Source organism: Pelodiscus sinensis, chromosome 3, assembly GCF_049634645.1.
Source record: "Pelodiscus sinensis isolate JC-2024 chromosome 3, ASM4963464v1, whole genome shotgun sequence".
Taxonomy (NCBI): Eukaryota; Metazoa; Chordata; order Testudines; family Trionychidae; genus Pelodiscus; species Pelodiscus sinensis.
This window is the reverse complement of record NC_134713.1, coordinates 169,676,875-169,696,821: the sequence shown is the minus strand read 5'-3', so window position 1 is coordinate 169,696,821 and position 19,947 is coordinate 169,676,875. Positions and strand designations below refer to the sequence as shown.

The 19,947-nt window shown below is 38.3% G+C and overlaps 1 protein-coding gene and 1 long non-coding RNA gene across 8 annotated transcripts in view; one reads left to right on the top strand and one right to left on the bottom strand.

Annotated features, from left to right (window-relative positions):
- EML4 (EMAP like 4) overlaps window positions 1-19,947 on the top strand; it is a 256,343-nt gene that overhangs the window by 161,553 nt on the left and 74,843 nt on the right. For 5 of the 6 annotated variants that reach the window (XM_006133977.4, XM_075925435.1, XM_006133978.4 and 2 more), the window contains exons 3-7: window positions 3,269-3,398; window positions 6,344-6,514; window positions 8,742-8,870; window positions 13,375-13,400; window positions 13,851-13,883. In XM_006133977.4, coding sequence (XP_006134039.1) covers window positions 3,269-3,398; window positions 6,344-6,514; window positions 8,742-8,870; window positions 13,375-13,400; window positions 13,851-13,883 — 489 coding nt within the window. The remainder of the gene's footprint in view (window positions 1-3,268; window positions 3,399-6,343; window positions 6,515-8,741; window positions 8,871-13,374; window positions 13,401-13,850; window positions 13,884-19,947) is intronic. The other variant, XM_006133979.4, reaches the window with a different exon arrangement.
- Window positions 11,642-16,789, bottom strand: LOC142828052 (uncharacterized). 2 transcript variants are annotated; one of them, XR_012902981.1, is made up of 3 exons: window positions 16,643-16,789; window positions 14,457-14,679; window positions 11,642-11,803 (listed from the first exon to the last, which is right to left on the bottom strand). It is a non-coding gene; the product is annotated as an uncharacterized LOC142828052 (long non-coding RNA). The 2 variants fall into 2 exon arrangements; XR_012902982.1 differs by lacking the exon at window positions 16,643-16,789 and adding an exon at window positions 16,404-16,488.

Here is a 19,947-nt window from a genome sequence, read left to right as displayed (position 1 = left end):
ATCAGTTCTTAAATTGATTTAATTAACCTAATACAAGTCCCTGTCTAAATTAACTTAAATCTGAACTCAATAAGTGTACTCAGAATTACCCTACCATGATGGTGGGCACTATTAAAATAATTTAAAAGAAAAATCTTTCACCTAAAAATAAGTCACCATAATCTAATGTACAGATGAGATTCAATCTTTTCACTGCTGCCAGTATTGTATGAGTGAGAGAGCACGCTGTAGCTAGGAAAGAGCTGGGTACAATTGATCTAAGATTTTATTCATAGTTAAGGTTTTATTATTCAGTGTAAGACTAAGATACTTTATCTTAGTATAGATTGCTCCTTGTAGATGTAATATCATGAGCCTGTATTCCCATTAGTGTTTTCTCCCTGTGGAGAAGGTGGTACATGCTTCTGTCAAATTATGTGCTTATATCAGATGTTTTTGATCTGAAATGGTGTTTCCGTGTGCACTTTATACAGAGCTTGTCCACTGAATCTTTTGTGTCTGTCAAAGAATTCAGAATTGTTAAACATACACAAAAATGGGAAGATGTAATTGCCTGAGTGGCAGCCAGAGACGTATTGATCTATTACTACGTACAGAAAGACAGCGAAGGGTCACTTACAGTTCAAGAGCAAACCAGGAACTCTGACATATTGTACCTCCTTTGGAGAAGATGATTTACTTAGTCATTGAAAATAAAATAAGCTCATTTATGTGTTGGTATTACTCAAGATACTTTTCCAGTTTATGCTGGTTTTATGGCTTTGCTGGTATCTATGTTATGGAAATGTGTTTGAGGTATTTTTAAAATGTTGAATTTTAAAATTAGAATTGTTATTAAAAATTAAATAAAATGTGCCCACAAAAGTAGTCTCTCTAAAGTGTGGCTAGCAGGGAAGAACGGTGCTTGTTACTCTGTGGACAGGGTGCTCCAGTGGGCACAGAATCTTTGGCTCAGTTCCCTCAAGCTTAACCCCTTCCACCCAATCCTGTCTTTTCCCAAACACTTGTTCCTTGTTCTGTTCTAGCCAGTCCCCCTCTACAGTCCACAGGCTTCTCATCCCAGTTCCAGTTTCCTTGCTTGGCCAGTCCTCATTTTCCCCCATAGACTCCCTATGTCATTTCTGCTCTGCTCCCCACCTAAGTTCTCTGTAAGCAGCACAGCAGTCTTTTAAATGCCATGCAGACTCTCAGGGAACCTAGCCCCTGGTGGACCTGCCATACCCCTCCTCAGGCCTGGACCTAGCCCAGCCCCCAACCTGCTACAGCTGGGGAACAGGTACTTCTCTCATTGCCCCACGCTAGCCGGGCTCCAAATCTGCCATGGCTGGGGAACAGGCGCTCCTCCCCCAACCCGAGCCTAGCCTTAGTCTAGACTTGCCAAGACCAGGGACAGGCACCCCTTCCCTCGCCAGAATCTAGGCCCCAGGGAGAGCCTATCCAATGGCCTCAGCTGCAGAGCTTCCGTGATGAGGAGAGGCACCTTCACCCGCTGCCCCCAGCCCAGGTTCTGCTGTTGAGAGAGCGCGAGCTGGAGGGACACTTCTCTCCTTGCAGTAGCCCTCGGTCAGTCTGAACCCCCAGCCAGAGCCTTTGCCCCCTGTCCCAGCCCTGAGTCCCTCATCCATGGGACTACCTATGCATACAGGTATCCGTATCTGCAGATGTGGATGGATATCTGCAGATCATTTTTGCAGATGTAGATACAAGTTTTGTATCTGCACTAGGGACATTGTGTCGATTAATTTGCTAGTCTGTAAGCGCTTCCGCGTTCTGCATTTGAAATGTTGGACTGCTGTGTGGAGCACAAAGCCAGCAGAAGGTCCCACGCAGAGTCCCACGCTGGCTGGCCGCAGGCTCCATGCTGCACTTCCTGTTTGAAATGTACAAGAGCCCCCACTGGGGACTCTAGTACATTTCAAAGCTTGCACATTGCACAGAGCCAAGGGCCAGCGGGGGAGTCCCCAGCTGACGTGGGCTCCATGCAGTGCTGCCGCTTTGAAATCCTGGGTGGAGCCCAGGATCAGGTGGGGATTTCCCCACCCGATCCCGGGCTCCATGAAGTACTGCTGCTTCGAAACGCCACACAGAGCCCAATCCCGGGTTCCGCACAGCATTTGAAAGCAGAATCCCCTGCTGATCTCAGGCTCCACGCGGCGCTGCCGCTTTGAAATGCCATGAGGAGTCTGAGGCCAGACTCGCCGCTGACCCTGGGCTCTGTGTGGCACTCCCACTTTTAAGTATTCCCCTTGTCTTCCCCCCTCTTGCTGCCTCTATATAGAGCGCCTGGAACACTAAGGCTAGAACTCTATATATAGAGGCAGCAAGGGGGAGAGAGTGACTAGTTGACTAGCCTTTAGACTATCCAATAAGCATTTGCTTTATTGGATAGTGGACTAGTCCTTTATATCCCTAATCTGCGCAGGGCTCTACCATTCTGTTCATAGTGCCCTTGTGACTGCTACAGCTCACTTGTAGTACCACCTTGTTTGTGCTGATGACACTATGAATTAATAATACAATGATCTTTCGGTCAACATCCTCTTCCCAGGCCACAGCCTGAGTAATTCACTTATATACTTAGTAGAAATCAAGACTCTTCAAGGTAATTAAAGCTAAAATAGCTGTCTTGATTGGAACCCCATTCTGGGAAAGAAGATTTGTGTAGTAGTAAATACTGTGATTTGCGCCAACCTTGTGCTCCTTATCTTGTGTTCAAAATGTGGGAAGCCCCAACTGAGGTGTGTTGTGCATCCTCCTCCTGTACACAATTTCACTACAAGAGGACCTTCTCTTCTGCCACTGAATTCTTCAAAAGAATCTCCCTACGTGCAAACATCCTTAGTTCTGGACATTAAAATCCGTTTCATTAGCCAGATGTATTTGCAAATGTATTTTTGTTAATGGCTTTGTGTCACTTAAATGTTATTCGTAGCTTAAACAAATTGTTCAGCTATCAAAACACAATATTTATTTGCAAAAACTTGATGTTTGTTGGTTTGGCAGGAATGTTTGGCAATAAGTCTCCATCGATCCATCCACATAAAGGGGGTCATATTATATACATCATATATGCATTGTTGATTTTCCTGTGGCCTTCTCTTAAAAGATTTCAGAGCAATTTTTGGATTTATAAACGAATCCTTTGTGTTGAATGCCAGCAACAGTGCTGTTTGACAGCCAGCCCCACCTGTTATAGTTACTAATTAGAATGTCACTTGGATGCTTTGAAAGCTACTATAAAATCTCTTCACCTCAAATTCCTTTTCAGGTCAATCAGGCCTTCGAGAAGCTATTTCTATGTCCTGTATAACCAATGGAAGTGCAGGAAGCAGAAAAACAAGCCATAGTGCCTCTGTATCAGTTGCCAGAAAAGAAACCCTCTCATCTGCTGCTAAAAGGTATTTGCTTCTTAGAAAGTTAAATTATACAAACTACAATAAGGAAGTCCCTTTCTGGGTTAATTTTGAAGTATTCTGAAATATACCAATTAAAGAATGGGCTTTAGATTCATAGCATATAATTAGAATTCATTTCATCTGGATGCAAAGAAAGAGGATCACAAATGGAGATTACTTTGGTTTTCAGAATACAAAACATAAAATTAAATTGTCATTAAAAGAGAAGAAAATATATTTATAGTAGGGATGTTTGTTGTGAAATTGAAATGAGCCACTTGAACAGATATTCATGCCATTTATCATGCACCAGATTTATTTGTTTTTTAAAGGACATAAACAACAAATCTGACCTCATAGTCTTGAATGAAAATAGCAAATGATATAAAAGTGAAAATTATTAAAAGAATTAGGTGAATTCAAGATTTAAATTTTCATCTCCATTTTTGTTTTCAACATTCCAAAACAAAGTGTGATAATCTGTTCTTTATAACTTAGTAGAGCACATTTCAATCTTAAGAGATTTCTTATTACAGGATTTTATAAAACAGTACTTGTAAAAATGACATAATTTGAAATTGCATTTCATTTAGTACCTAATTTGATTTTTTTTTCATACAGTGGTTTCAGGAGCCAGCAAAATGTTTTCTTATTTATTGTTTACTTCTGGGACTTTTAACCAGTCATTTTCAGCATCTCAGAGGAATGGTTTGTTGGAGAAAGTGAAAGAAAAAGCTGTTACTCATAGAGCTTTGGAAAAGAGCACATGTAAATATTTTACCATCTGTTGAATTATATATGAAAAGTTCTCAGTCTCTCTAGAGTACTATATCAACTTCAGTGGATAATTTATCATTAAGTGTGGATTTAAATACTGTGCTATATGATTAAACAGAGAAGCAGTACATTTTAGGGATTAAAGCTATTATATATAAACCTAGGCCACTTTCCTTCTGTCTTTAATTAGTAAATCAGTTAAACGGGGAGAGTGAAGCAGAAAAAATCTAAGGGTCTTTTGAGTACAGGAAGCAGAATTAATTTGCTCTTTCCTATTCTCAGCTATATAGTGTCTTCTATTTTAAATGTCCGACTTCCTCTATCCTACAATGAATTAGACAATGAATGTTGTATATCTCTACCTATCAGGAAGCCAAGAGTTATAAAAGAGTCAATTATTTGGGAAGGTATTTGAGCTAGCACTTTCACATTAATCTTGTCCTGGAAGTATGGAAGTCTGCCCACTCATACTTCCTTCCTAGCCCATCCTCCCAACTCTCTGCTCAAAAAAAAAAAAAAAAAAAAAAAAAAAAGAGATTAGCTATGTCAATATAGCTTTTAGCTAGAGATGAAACTTAAGGAAGAAGGTGAATGGACGAATGGACGGCTAACCAGAAGAAAGGAAAGAAAAAGAGCTTTTGAGAAGAATCAGAGAATGTCAGACCCAAGACTTTATGGAGAAAAGACTCACTCTTGAATCTCCTGCCTTATAATCCTTCTCTAATCCAGCATCAGGTGTTTCAGGATTTCTTTTTATTGTGGCAGGTAAAAGTTGCAGTATATGCTGATCCTCTGCTACTCCTGCACATGAATGGAGCAGCTTGTCTTGCTATAGTGTGTTTGGTTCAGCATGTCAGAAGAAGCATGCAGCAATGTACTTGAAATAAATCATATGGCAAGCGTAAAATGTTGGGTGGAGATTGCATAATTGGTCTCTTATCTCTGATCATTGTACTTTCAAGAATTTTTCAGAGTATGCTTTGTACTTTCAAGAATTTTTTTTATGGCAAAAATGTATTGTTGGTTGTTTCAGGAATGCATTCTTCTGCTGTACGGAAAACAGAACTGAAAGATCCATCCTAGTTTAAACTCTGAGTTTAGGTGAATTCTACTCTGAAAATAAGTAAATTTGAGATACTGTTGAGGGTTAGAAAACATGGCCTACAAAGTCAGTGGTTTCTATTACTCTGGTATAGTCCCCGTCTTGATTCAGTTCATCCTCTTGCTTCCCTCATAAGGAGAAACAGCCTTACATTTGAGGCAAGGACAGAGGATGCAGAAGATGTCCATTTCTTGTGAAGGGGGAATCATGCTGCCTGGAGAGGCTGCTCCAAAGTCTGCAGCTGTCATTGATATTTGGACCCAGTCTCAACATGGTATGTCATGCATGGCACAAAACTTGCCATATTGAAGCTGGGTCCAAATATCAGTGACAGCAGTGGACTTTGAACCAGGGCCTCCATGAATAAGAACATTTTAAATGGCCACTTACAATTGTTTAAAGGGTATTTTAAATGTTAAATCAATGAAAAATATACTGTTAAATGTTACATTTTTAAATGTGAAGGAATTGTAATCTCATAGTTTATTTACTACACATGCTGAAAAAGTGACAGTTCAACTATTAATAAATCAATAATATCAATTATGGCTAAATAGGACCAAAAATGTTCTCAAGTGGATGCTTTGGTACATGACACAGTTAATCCACTTTTAGTCCCATGACCAGTGAATGCATTTTATTGCTCATCATGGAAGTCTAGAAAGCACAATACGTATACAACAATCTACAGAAAGAGATACAACAGAACCTAAAATATCCTGCATATCTTAAATTGAAACGACCTGTGTTCAATTTTAAATAGGTAGGTGTAAGTGATTAACATAAATAGTGATAAACCTTTGGTACTTTTCCAAGTAACAAAATATTTCTTGGAACTTGACAAGAAGATCTCTTCAACTGTTAGATCTTTTCTAATAACAAAATACGTTGCAAAATAATTTTATTAACAAAACCCAACAAAATCATTAGACAACCACATATTTTCTTATGGTGATAATTCTTTAATGAATTTTAAGTGCTTTTTTTCTTCTCTGATAAAAGTGCATTTTTTTCATCTCCAATTCATTTGTTTATTTTGTATTGTTCCATCTTATACTTTATTTTACAGCGGTACAGAAAAAAAGGAAAAACCTCCAGGACAGAGAGAAAAAAAAGAGGAAACTCATTCTAATGATCAAAATCCACAAATTCGAGCATCACCTTCTCCCCAGCCCTCCTTACAGACTCTCCAAACACACAGACAAACTCCAGAAAGCAAGAGCTCTGCTCCAGCTAAAAGGTTTTCACAGTACCAAAGTACAGAGCTAGACAATGGTTGTAATGATACTAAGAGTGCACGTTTAATAACAAATCTTGAGAAATCAAAATTCAATTTCACAACTGAGTGCAAAATTATTTTTTCTGCTGCAGAATTGTATGTAAGATACCTAACAACATTTTCCAGATAATAAAGATTTTAAAAATCCAAATATTTCTTCCATAAATTTAAAGATAAGAAAAATAGAATTATATACTCTTTATCATAGTAGGATGTTGTAAGACACTGTAAAGAAAAGAGAGATTAATTACAATCTTAGTAACATATATAGGAAATGGTGGCAAGATGTAATATATCTCAAAGTATATTTTAGAGGCATCATGTTAAACATGGCCAACTAAAACTGGGAACCACAGCATGTACTATTTATCACCTGTCTTAATAGCACTTGTCATAAACTAGTATCATTACAACCCTTGACTCGGGTGCCTTTCTTCCCAAACTACTGTTTAATATGACTGCAGTTTGGATCTGTTGCTTTTTTCTCATATCCCTGCTTGGTTACAGAATGGTCCATTTCATCTGATAGCTAGGATTCTGAGTCTACAGACATGTTTGGGGTCATATTTCTACACCAATATTAAACAATTGACCCGAAGAGAGGGATGGGAGGGATTTGTTTGGGTCCTGATCATATATAGAATTGATCCCTGCATGTATAGAATTCCTGCTGATTTCAGTGGGAGTTAGGTATAGAGAACATCTGTGGGATGTGCTATCAAATATATGCATTTTAAAATTTGGCTGGTTATTTGAGAGTAAAAATGTTCAAGTTTGCTATGATCCATTGTGACCTTTATTGTTTTAAAAGCTTGGAAAGGTATGGAATTCTTTCCTTGGACCACTTGCATTTTAAAAAACTAAAACTCAATGACAAATGAATTATTCTTTCAAATTTGCACTGATTTATGAAACTGCATTGGCTTGTGTTGCCTGAATTCATAATTCTAATAGAAAATAAAAACAACCCTTTCGCTTGACTGGTGCATGTTTAACACTCATAAAGGCTGTGTCTCCATATTTTTCACAAACTCTTGCACTATCTAAAGCTTAACTTTGGTTTGTTTTTCTCCTCCCTGGCATATTACTATAAAGAGACTTTTTTTCCCAGGGTATAGCATATTAATCTGTTGCTGTGGGGGTGGGAGGAAATGGCTTTTTAGTTTCTCCTAATATTGTAATTTGTCTTTAACTTTTTTGTCACCGTCTTTTTCAGCTTCTTGAGATATCGTGGAAATAAGCTTGCCTTTCTAGAATTGCATTTTCAATATTATTCTTGCAAAAAGTATTTTTGACTGGATGAGTTGCAAGGTTGTTGGCAGGGCATCTGCAGAATCTTAATTCAGGTTATTAAATAACTGTTTTAGCCAGACCACATTTAAACAAATTTCCTATGATAAAGATATGAAACATGAAATTAACTTCAGTGAAACCAGTGACTACAAAACAGTTTTAAACTTCCATTATTGTAAGTTTGGCTCCAGCAGGATTGCTGATGTTGTGTATCAGATATTCATGGGTCTAATTTTCCATGATATTGGGCCAAATCCTGCTTGCTTTATTCCTTTCCAAGAAGTCTCACAGAAGTGAATGGAATGTTGTGCATGCACAAAGGAAGTAGGGTTTTGGACCATTGTTTTGGAACTATTTGTTTCAAAACAATCAGTGGCTTACTGAGTTTGGAAGTTACCACCGCAAAATTCTTTTCCTGGAATTGTACTCTGGTTGTGAATTGACAAAGCAGCTCAGCATTCAAAATTTTTATTGTGTTCAGTAATTGTATAATAGAGTTAATAATTTGTGCTGAAAATAGAAGTCGTCTCAAAATTTACTTTTTTAACTTTGAGCTAAACATTTGTAGTCTGACTAAATTCATTAGCGATGTCTAATTTAGCAATTTACTAAGCAATGTTATAGAATGGTAGATGTCATCCATTATTAGGGACACTTCAAAAATCACAATGAATAGATCAAACAAATGAATTTTGCAATTGCCTTCCTCAGTTGCTTTCACTCATCTGGTTAGAACTTTTTGACTAATCTTTATTTCTATTTTCTCGTTCAAGTCAAAGGAAGTCCTATCACTGCTTTTTGTCTCCAGCTGCTTGATATGTCAGTTGCATACCAGCACCAGGTATCATTATCATATTGTTTTTTAATTTTAAAAGTAACTTTTTGTTTCTTTTAGCATAAAGCGAACTTCAGCTGCTGAGAAATCACATAGCATGTGGGACAACTCAGATGACAGTCGTAATAAACTGTTGAGGGCAGCTTCAACATCTAAACTGATATCAAAAATGGCAAAAAATGCAGACAAGTAAGTATTCCATTTTGTAGCAAAATGGTATCGTCAAGTTTTAAAACTGAAAATTCTATGATTTTTTTTCATTTAATTACATATACAGATTTGTAATCTGTCAGTTTATATTGTTAATATTTTGTATACATTGTCTGGATAATCAGACTATTCACCTCTATAATGCAAGTAAATCTGCACAGAATATTTAACTTCCTGCAAAATGTAAATGTATTATTTTAAAGCATGAATATTTTATAAATTATACATGCATATTAAGGCTCACTGTCATTTATGTCCAAATTTCCTCACTTGGAAATGACTACCTAGAAAGAAGTACAGTAGATCATCTGGGGGTTATAGTGAATTACAAGCTAAGTATGGGTCAATAATGTAATACTGTTTCAAAAAGGTGAACATCATTCTGGGATGTATTAGCTGGTGTGTTTTTAAGCAAGACACAAGAAATAATTCTTTCACTCTAGTCTGCATTGGTAAGGCCTCAGTTGGAGTGTTATGTACAGTTCTGAGTGCCACACTTCTGGAATGATGTGGACCAATTGAAGACAGTCCAGAGGTGAGCACCATAAATGATTGAAAGTCTAGAAACCCTGACCTGTGATGGAAGATTGGAAAAAAACTTGGTTTAGTCTAGAGAAGACTGAGAGGAGACATAAAATGTTGATGCAACAAAGACAGAGATAAATTGTTCTCCTTACATGCTGATAACAGAACAAGAAACAATGGGCTTATATTGCAGCAGTGAAAATGTAGGAAAAACTTTAGGAAAAACTTTCTACCGTAAAGATAATTAAGCACTAGAACAAATTACCTAGACAATGTGGACTCTCTATCCCTGGAAGTTTTGAAGAACAGGTTAGACAGACACCTATTAGGGATGGTTTGGTTAATATTTAATCCTGTTTTAGTGCAAGGACTAAACTAGATCACTTATTAAGGTCCCGTCTAGTCTTACATTCCTATGATTCTGTAAGTTTTCCCCACTTCTCTTTTCTTTATTAAAATACATTTTGAAATGTTAAGGTATCAGAAAAGTGTTTATTTCATTGTAAATTTCTTTGTATATTTTCTGGTCTTGATTTAAAGTGCATATTTACACTTAAAAGTAGTTGTAAAGTGGCATTGTGAGGTTACATGTTTCTATTTCTTAGAAATGCTAAACTTACAAGTGAAGTCTCAGGGTCCATTCTGCAAACTCAAACTGAAAAGTAGAACAAGTCTTTTTTTGTTCTTGTGCAATATCACCAGGTATCAAAGGCCAAAGTATATTCCCTGATACAACTGTTCATTTTTGGTGGGTTTGCTCAAGGTTGATTGATTTAGGTGCTGATTCTGCAAACACTTGTGTTCATGCTTACTTTTACTACTGCAAGTTGTTCCATCAAACTCAAGTTGTGATAAAGTAACATATGTATATATGTGTTTCTAGAATCAGGGTCTCAGAATGTAATTATTTTTTAAAATTATCTTGATCATATGTAATAGGGCATAAAGCTTAGCAGTGTTGGCTCTGCCATGCTAACAAGGAGGAGAAACATTTTTTCCCCCTGTGGAATAAACAAATACAACTCTGAATACACATCAGGAGCAGATGCCTTCATAAAAAAGTGCTTTTTTTATGCAGTAACTTCAATGTAGAGCCAAATAATAGTAAAGGTGGCTTAGTCACAATTATTTTGAATAAGCTGCAAAAATATGTGTGTAAATAAAGGTAAGAATACTGATGAAATAGGGGGAGGTTATCATTAAAGTAAGTTCTGAATTTGTAAATTCAGATATACAATATAAAATTAAAATCTGCTGATATTAATGAATTAAAATAGGTTGTTTTATTCTCAGGTCTAGTATGAAACTTAAAATTAAAAAGAACACGCACAATATGATGCAAATCTTACCTGACAGCAATGCATACTTTTAGTAATAGCTTTATACCTGGACTGAAGAATTCTGTAGAACGCGGAAATATTATGTATAGGGGGGCCAACAGCTTCTGCAGGCTGTTGGGGAAAGTGGGATGGGAGGCGGCTCTGCACCCCCCAGAAGGGCTGGGGCCTCAAGTGGAAGGAGAGGGGCAAGGTCAGCCAGCCCTCAGCAAGTGCCACTGGGCTACCCCACTCCCATCCCAGCACAATGCTCTGGTAGCATTTTAAAGGGGCCCAAGACAACTGCAACAGTAGCAACAGCAGCCTCTGGGAGCCCCAGGACCTGGAGATTCAAAGGGGTTCAGGATTATTGCCCCCATTGACCCTCCTGCCCCAGTCAGCAGGTTGTGCACTGAGGATTATAGTTTAGACATTCTGCACACCATTTTCTTCTCTATTCTAAATGTTTTTTATTGTTGAAATCCAAAGTTCCTCTGGCAATTCAGACTCTTTCTGGATACTGGTAAAAGCTATTTAAAGACTGGAAAACTCTTTAGCTAAATCCTTTGGCTTTATTTCAGCTTATCAAATTCCCTTTTTTTCAGTTATTGCTATCTTGTCAAAACAGCTTAATCACAGTAGACATTATATTTAAAATTATTAAGAATAAAAAACAGTTGCTCTTTACAGACATTTTGAATTTGTTCAGTAATCCAGGCATATAATAATCATAGATGTTTTGTCATTTTTTACATGAGGCTTTTCTTTGAAATGTTGTAATTCCTCTTCTGCAGTCTTTTCTTAGAATAAGAAAATACATACTTTTCAGTGATAATGGATTAAATGGGGGCAGGAAGAATTAGAAATAATAATTATTGGCAAAAAACTATCATTCTTGAGCCTGAAATACTTAAAGAAAATGTAACTTCAAAAGGTGTGAAAGTATTTTATCATCATCTTACCTGAAGACTGTACTTTATTGTTTACAAACGTACCTTATCATTCACTTGTCTCTGCACTGAAATGCATTATAAAGTCATCTGGGAAGGGAGGAGTAGTGGAGAGAAAGACCTGTAAATAGTAACTTTTTACAAATCTGCCCTTGGAAATGCATGCCCAGCTCCTGTTAAATCAGTTGGCTTGTGTGCATGTGTCAAAGGGCAGCATTTTGCTTACTGCATTTAAGGTTGTTAATTAGGGGAAGTTGCAAAGGCCCAAAATGCATCAGAACCATCTCATTTCTTATGGAAGGAAGGAAACAAGGAGCCAGCCCTAACTTGGGCCCTGGATGAAATCCCTTTATATATAATTTAGACTCTAGTCCCAGATTTTGAACTTCTTTTAGTAGCAGCTTTAAAACCAATGCAGTACTGTAAATCATCCCAATAAAATAGCAGGAAATAATGCAGCTGTCACCTGAGCCAGTTATACAGCTTTCTTCTGTCAGAACTGGGAATCCAAGTCTGGACTCTTCCATTTGGCAGCCAGAATATGGTTGATTGAACCAGCAGTCAGTGAGAACTCACTTTATGCGTATGTATATTTGACTATCTCCCAAAGTCATAAATGTTTAACTTCCATACAAATATTTTACTTCTATTTTACGACTCAGCTTGAAGTCAGTTCACAGTTTTCATGAAATAAATGCATCCCAAACAAACAAGGCACTTTTAAGGAAGAGCTTATTATAAGTTATAGTTTAGCTTTTCCTCACATCTTCTGAAAAATTGATTGAGACTTTTATTTCATGCCTGGCACTTGGTTGGCTCTAAATCAAGAAGTCAATAATTATGAAAACTTTTTTTGCGTCTCCCATATCAGATCTAATATTGTTTTTCTTCGGATCCTGTATGGTGAAGTTGACATGTACTGACATGTTATCACATTTTCTTTCATTAGTAGTCCCATTAATGTGAGCTGTTGGATAATTATTCAAAATAATTTACAATCATCATGTACTTGTTACCTCATAACTTGATTTTTCACAGGGTGCAAAGAACATTGAATGAAAACTGAACGTGCTCTTCATCTCCAAAAATAATGCTTTTTATGTTTTTTGCTATCTAAAATCCAGTTTCCCATATACAAATGCTAATATTACTTTGGTGTTTCATTAATCTTATTTATTTGTATAACATTACCTCCTAGGAACCTCAGATATGCTAGTCACAGTACAAACACAGAACAAAAAGATGTCCCCTACCCTAAAGGGCTTACAATGAAAGTATAAAATAGCAGACAAAAATGTGGGGGCATTTTATTTGTTAACATTGGTTATATAACATTATTCCACAATTTCACTTATAGGAACATAAGAACTTTCATATTGGATCAGACCTATGGTCCATCTAGGCTAATCTGCGTCCAGCAGTGGCTAGTACTTGGACTTCAGGGAGAGTGCACAGAACAGACTTTTAGCAGTTTATTTAGAGTCACCCTGAGCATGGAGTTAATATCTTAGACTGTTTTGGCCAACAGTCATTGATACGCTTATCTTCCATAAATTTTTTTATGTGAATCGAGAGGGTTTTTTTTAAAATGTCTGCTCAGCCTTAACATAATGTGGTAGTGTATAACAGGTAAATAGTATTAGTATTATAACTAATACATATTAATTCTATGTTTTACATTTTTCCCTCCAGACACAAAGATGTCATTGTCAACCAAGGTAAGTGAAATATTTGTTTTTAAATATTGGGACAATTGGAGAGATCTAATTTTGCTAATTGAATATTATCAAAAAGGAAACAAGTAACTAATTATGAAATGTCTTTATGAAGCATTAATTTAGAATTTACATAATAGTAATACTTGCTTCTACGGTTAATTCAGCTGATTGTTGCTAAAAGATCTAGGGTCCGAGGCAAAGCTCTTTGAAGTCAGTGGGAATTTTTTGTGTTTGCAGGCCTGTGGGTGAGAGGAATATTTTCTATTGCTTTTGTAAATCAAAACTATGTGAGGTCATTATTTATTTCATTTTTATATATAATATAATGTATACATGCTTATTCATTAAAAATAAAATACAAAGTATTGGATTTGTGTAACATAGTCTTCACCCAGGAAGATAGGACTTCAAAAATAGTTTTAAGTTATTTTATTTCTGTCCCATAACCAGCAAAAATGTCAACCCGTGAAAAAAACAGCCAAGGTAAGAATTAAGCTATGCCAGTTGGTTGCTTTCTACTTTAACTCCTTTTCATGGATCTTTTATTTGGCCTTGCATCATCACAGGATCAGTGCATGAACAATCCTTTAAATTTGGACTATACAGTTTAGTAAATACTTCATTTTTACCATTGAGCTGAGTTTAAAAAGTTACACGCTTTATTTCTTGGGGATTTGTTGGGGAGTTAAAAGTAAATTACTGTATACTTTATTTCCTCTTTTGAGAGAGGATTATAAACATATGAGTAGTAAGAGATCTAAAAGTCTCACATTGTTCCCTAACGTACCACAGTATCAAGAAGTGCCAAATAAAAGGTCTGTTCACTTCAGTTTCTGTCTTGCCAGTATTACAGCAGATGAATGCTGATTGAAGGTGGAGACTGAAGGTTTAAATATTCTGTGGCCAAAAGAACATTCTCTTCTAAATCATATTTCTTTTGCATCAAAAAATATTACTTTCTGTGCTACCTGCTGCTGCTGGTTTGTTCAGACAGAAAAAAAATCTTTCTGAAAGTGATGGAATGTGTTGAAATATACTGACAAAGAAAAAACATACCTGTATCTGGAATTTACTCTGCTTTGGTCACATGGAAACAGAAACATGCAGCTCAAAATCTGGAGCATGTTACTTCAGTGCATGCTTTTCTCAGCTGTTAATGAGTCTCTTCCCTTTTAAATCCCTCTTCTTTGCTGTTGCATTAACAATTCTGCAGTGTTTAAATTCTATGCTGTAAGTCTGTTGATATGTTTGGCTTCCCTTTACACTGCCTTTAGATTTTCTATCGTTCAAATGGAAAAAAGCAAAATTAACTGGAAAATCTCATACTCTCTCATTATTATGAGATCAAAACAAGTTTTAATCAAATTGCCTTTTCTTGTTTTTAACATTTGCTGAAAAATTGTGCATTAAAGAAATGTTCTAAACTGATTCCAGTTTCTCAAAAAATCTATTAAATCAACATGAACAACTGTATACAAAGCCTTGATGAAAGAGCAGTCAGGAAATACTTCATAATCATATGGAGCACCAGCCAAGATTCAGCAGACCTTAAGAATGAATGCCTCTTGTGTATACTGTGATGATGCTTCTAGAGGCAGAGTATTTGCTAATTACTGTACAGAAGTGGTTCTAATCTGTTTGTTATTTCAGTTGTGACAAAGTTTTCCAAAAGGAGTCAAAGCCTCTTTGTCAAACACAATTTACAGTGCAATGATACACTCCGCACGTATCCTTCAATTTTTCTTTCTTTCTTACTGGTGTCCACCCATGTTATCTGAGACTGGACTTGTCTTCACCCATCTCATCCTGGCAAATGACATAACCCAGAAGCTATAAATTCTTTGAAACAAGTTGGTAGAGATCATATAAGTCCCTAGATCAATAGGAAATGGTTTAATTGATCTGTGCGTTAGATGGGCTTTCACAAAATGATGAGAGTCTATGTAGATAACTTTGAGGAATGGAGCAATACATTGCATTGATGTGGAGCAGAATCATAGGAATACAAGAGACACATGATTCAACTGACATTGGTCTTGCTTGTAGTAGATGTCAGTGTGTAGTCAACTAAACAATTAATTGATAAGCCTGTGCTTATCAGTTAATCTTGTTAACTACATGCATTCCACTCTCTTGCTATGTCAGAGGCAGCAAGGTTGGGGAGCGGGAGGAGACGGTGCCAATGAGGAGCTGGCTTTAAGCTGCCTCATCATGAGGCAGCAGCGAGGAGGGTGGTGGGGGGCAGCCTGGAGCCAATATGTTCAGGGAGCCATCTTGCAGGCCAACTCCCCATGTATATTGGCTTCCATGGACCCACCTACCCCCCTTGCTGCCTCTGTGGTTAGACTGTAGATTTCATGCAGTTACACAACGATTCAATTACATGATATCTAACATCCGTAGCTAGTAATGGAAATAGTACTATGTTAAACACCGTTCTGATTTTAATGTAATTTTAAATGTTTTATCTGATTAGGGTAAACTAGAGAGGAGTCCCCCAAATTAAAGTTAGCTATAACCAGGTAGCACATAAAGGGTCCGCAGCCACAGAGCATTGCAGCTCTCATTGGCTCCTGTTCCCACCCCTTCCTCCTCATACACACAAATCTCAGAGCACTCTGACCCTGGTTTTAACTTTGGCCTTTAGTGGGATTTGCATCAGGCCCTAAGAGGTGAAATCAAAAACAAATTAAGATCCTGTTAGTCACCAGATTACTCTTGTATAATAATGTGCTTTCATGGGACAATTGAATGAAAGATGACAATCTGCTTTGCACATTCTGGAGTTATTCTAGTACACATTTTTGACTCTGTTCATTATGATAATCCTATTGAATTCTGTCATTATTGTGAAGTAAATTATAAGTGGCTCAGGATTCCATTCCTGATTGTAGTACAGGCAGTCCCCGACTTACGTGGATCCGACTTACGTCGGATCCCTAGATACGGACGGGGTGAGGCAACTCCCGCACATGCGCAGAAGCATTCCCGGGGCTCGCTCACCTGGGTCCTAGGATCCTCCTCCTCCTCGGGCCGGCTCCGACTGGGGTCCCGCAGAGCTGCCGGGCAGAGGAAAAGTGCCTCCCCACGCCCGCTGCCCCCCCCCACCCCCCTGCCAGCAACAGGCTGCCCCCTCCCCTGAGCAACAGGCTGCCGAACAGACAAAAGCAGGCTCTCTGCCCCTCCTCCCCTCTATACATGCCGGGCTCCCGGAGCGCAGCAGCGTCCCGGGGCTCGCTCACCTGGGTCCTAGAATCCACCTCCTCCTCCTCTTCCGCCGGCTCCAACTGGCCTCTGCCTGCAGCAGCTGGCCACAGGGACAGGGATCCCGCAGAGCTGCCGGGCAGAGGAAAAGTGCCTCCCCACGCCCGCTGCCCCCCCCCCGCGGCCTCGCATCCTGCACGCCTCCCCCCTCCCCCCCTGCCAGCAACAGGCTGTCCCCTCCCCTGAGCAACAGGCTGCCGAACAGCAGACAAAAGCAGCCTCTCCGCCCCTCCTCCCCCTATACATGCTGGGCTCCCTGGGCAAACAAAGACTCCACCAAAACAAACAAAGTGCTGGCCTCATTGTGTTAGCAAAAAAAGGACCCTCCTCCTAGAACCCTGGGTGGTGTGTGGAAATAAAGCTATTAGCTCAAAGCATGGTGCAGAGCTGTTTGGTATTTGATGAGTTACTCCTTTAGTCCTGAGTTTGTCACAGGGACAGAAATAGATGTGAAATCTTCTGAACAGGGGAACAGACAGCAAAACAAACATTAGAGGGGAGTTAACCTTTCCCTATGCTATCCAAAACTAAAAAAAATGTTTGGCTAGAGTTTCCCCTACAATATGTACCAGTTCCGACTTACATACAAATTCAACTTAAGAACAAACCTACAGTCCCTATCTTGTACGTAACCCGGGGACTGCCTGTATAGGGATTCTCAAGCCCAAACCCAAGACCTGCCACCCAAAGCTAAGGTTACATGCTTCTCACCCAGAGAAGAAGTCCTTGGGCATCAGCTTTAGACCTGTGGCAGTCTCAGACTTCTATTCTCCCCTCTTCCCTTGGTTGCATAGTAATTTTTGTTGTGAGAAGGAGATCACAGTGTCATGAAGTTCGACAACTGCTGTTGTAGCAGAATGTCACAGAGTAAGCTTCTTACACTTTTACTTATCACTATATTTGTCTGGTACCAAGTGTTCCATTATCTTGTGAAAACATTCTTTTCCATTGCTATTATCTCCTAATTATACAAGTGCAAGGCTTGAGGATAATTACTACTACAAGAGAGGAGAATTATTTTAAATGGCTCCCTGAAGGAACAGCACTTTTGACTGCATCATGAGATTCCTAGCATGGAAAACACATTTCTTCCCCTTGAAAAATGGCTAAATGTTGAAATAAACTTAAGTAAATATACATTTTGAAAAATTGTTTTACTCTTACAATCTGAAGGATGAGTAAACTTGTCCTGAGGGGCCTTAATTTAAGAGACTGCTTCTGTTTCTACTTCCATACCCTCCAGAGTGTGAGTTTGGGTCTCTCTTTACCTATCCAGTTCATAGGCTTGTTTTTTAAGCAGGCATAGAAACATAAAATCATGTGTTTTTTTTGTTTTAGTGTCTCCTATTTTCACCACCCTATAAATGCCAGAAACAGCCCCTCAAGAAGGCTGACATCTTCACTGTCTCTGCAAAATTTACCTTTTTCAGTGCCTTGCTCTCTCTTCTGTGTTACAGTGATATCCCAGTGTTTTCTGCACTGGCTTTAGTTTCTGGATGGTCTTAAGTGTGTAGACACATGCAAAGCACAATATAACAGTTTAATTATAATATGCACAAGGCATAGATACAATTTTATCCAGGTTCTGCCTTCCTGCTGGGGAAGATGGGGGGGTGGGGAAATAAAGCACTCTTAGCAATAGTTACTGCATGAGCACTCTCTTGAGTAGCCTAGGGTGTAATACCACACCTAAGCTGTGCACCTGTGTTACAGATAGAGGCCATGCTCATTCTGTTATCACCAACCCCAACAACATTAGTTCTACCCTGACTGGGTTGAGTTGCAGCCAGTTAGTCCTTATCCAAACCTTGAGCTTTGCTAGACCCAACCTGGGACAGACATAGATAGAATCATAGAATACTAGAACTGGAGGGGACCTCAAGAGATCAAGTCGAGTCCCCTGCCTTCATGGTAGAACCAAGCACCATCTACATAATCCCTGATAGATGTTTATCTAATTTGCTCTTAAATATCTCCAATGATGGAAATTCCACAGCTTCCCTAGGCAGTTTATTCCAGTGCTTAACCACCCTGACAGAAAGTTTTTCCTGATGCCCAGCCTCCCTTCCTGCCATTTAAGCCCCATTGCTTCTTGTCCTATCATGAGAGTTTAAGGAAAATAATTTTTCTCCCTTCTCCTTGCAACACCCTTTCAGGTACTTGAAAGCTGCTATTACATCCCCTCTCAATCTTCTCTATTCCAAACTAAACAAACCCAATTCTTTCAGTCTTCCCTTATAGGTCATGTTTTGTAGACCGTTAATCATTCTTGTCGCTCTTCTCTGGACCCTCTCCAATTTGTCCACATCTTTCCTGAAATGTGGTGCCCAGAACTGGATACAATACTCCAGTTGAAGTCTAATCAGTGCAGAGTAGAGTGAAAAAAATACTTTGTGTGTCTTGCCCACAACGCTCCGGTAATGCATCCCAGAATGATGTTTGTTTCTTTTATGTTTTTTTTGCAGGTGAAAGTTAACTCATATTTAGCTTGATTTAGCAGTTGTGATAGCATTTCGTTAATATTAGTCCCTTAAATATTATTTTTGCCTGCTCCAGGATTTTTTTTTTTTTGCTTCATTAATCCTTGTAAAATAAGTTCACAGAGCAAATTCCAATGCTAGAAAGCATATGGTCCATTCCATGAAATTCAACAAAAGCATGTGTGAATTATGCAGGTGCTTGCCATGGCATTACTAGGCCCTTAGCTAAAGTTGTTCTTTAAGTTCTTTACCAGCAGGTGTTTATAATCACCTAACAAAAACCTGCCTTTTCTTATTTCAGCAGAGTTGTGATTTCAAGTACTACCATAAAGTATTCATATTTATATACCCAGAAGGATGGTGCCAGGTGCCAAAGACACTGTATATCTTAAAAGATAAAAATAACTTTTTTCATTGGGGATGCCAGGTTTTTTTAATGACTGTTAAGTCTGAAGTGATAGCAGCTCTGTGTGTGACCCACTTACTCACTTTGTAAAAAGTATATTCCCTAAAGAACATTTTTTGGATGGCATAAATGAAATATCATATGTGAAAGAATTAAAGACAAAACACAGCATACATTCTAATTTTGTTATTTTTAGTAATCTTCAGAGCTTCATTAATTTGTAATATTTTTCCTCTTAGTCTTTACCCTCATTTTACCTTTGTTCAGACTGGCTTTTTTAAGATACCTGTCCACTTAGGTTATGTCTACACGTCAGTTAAAAACCCACAACTGACCTATATGGCAGACTCAAGATAAGCGCAGGCATGTCCAAAGTCCGGCCCGCGGGCCAATTGCG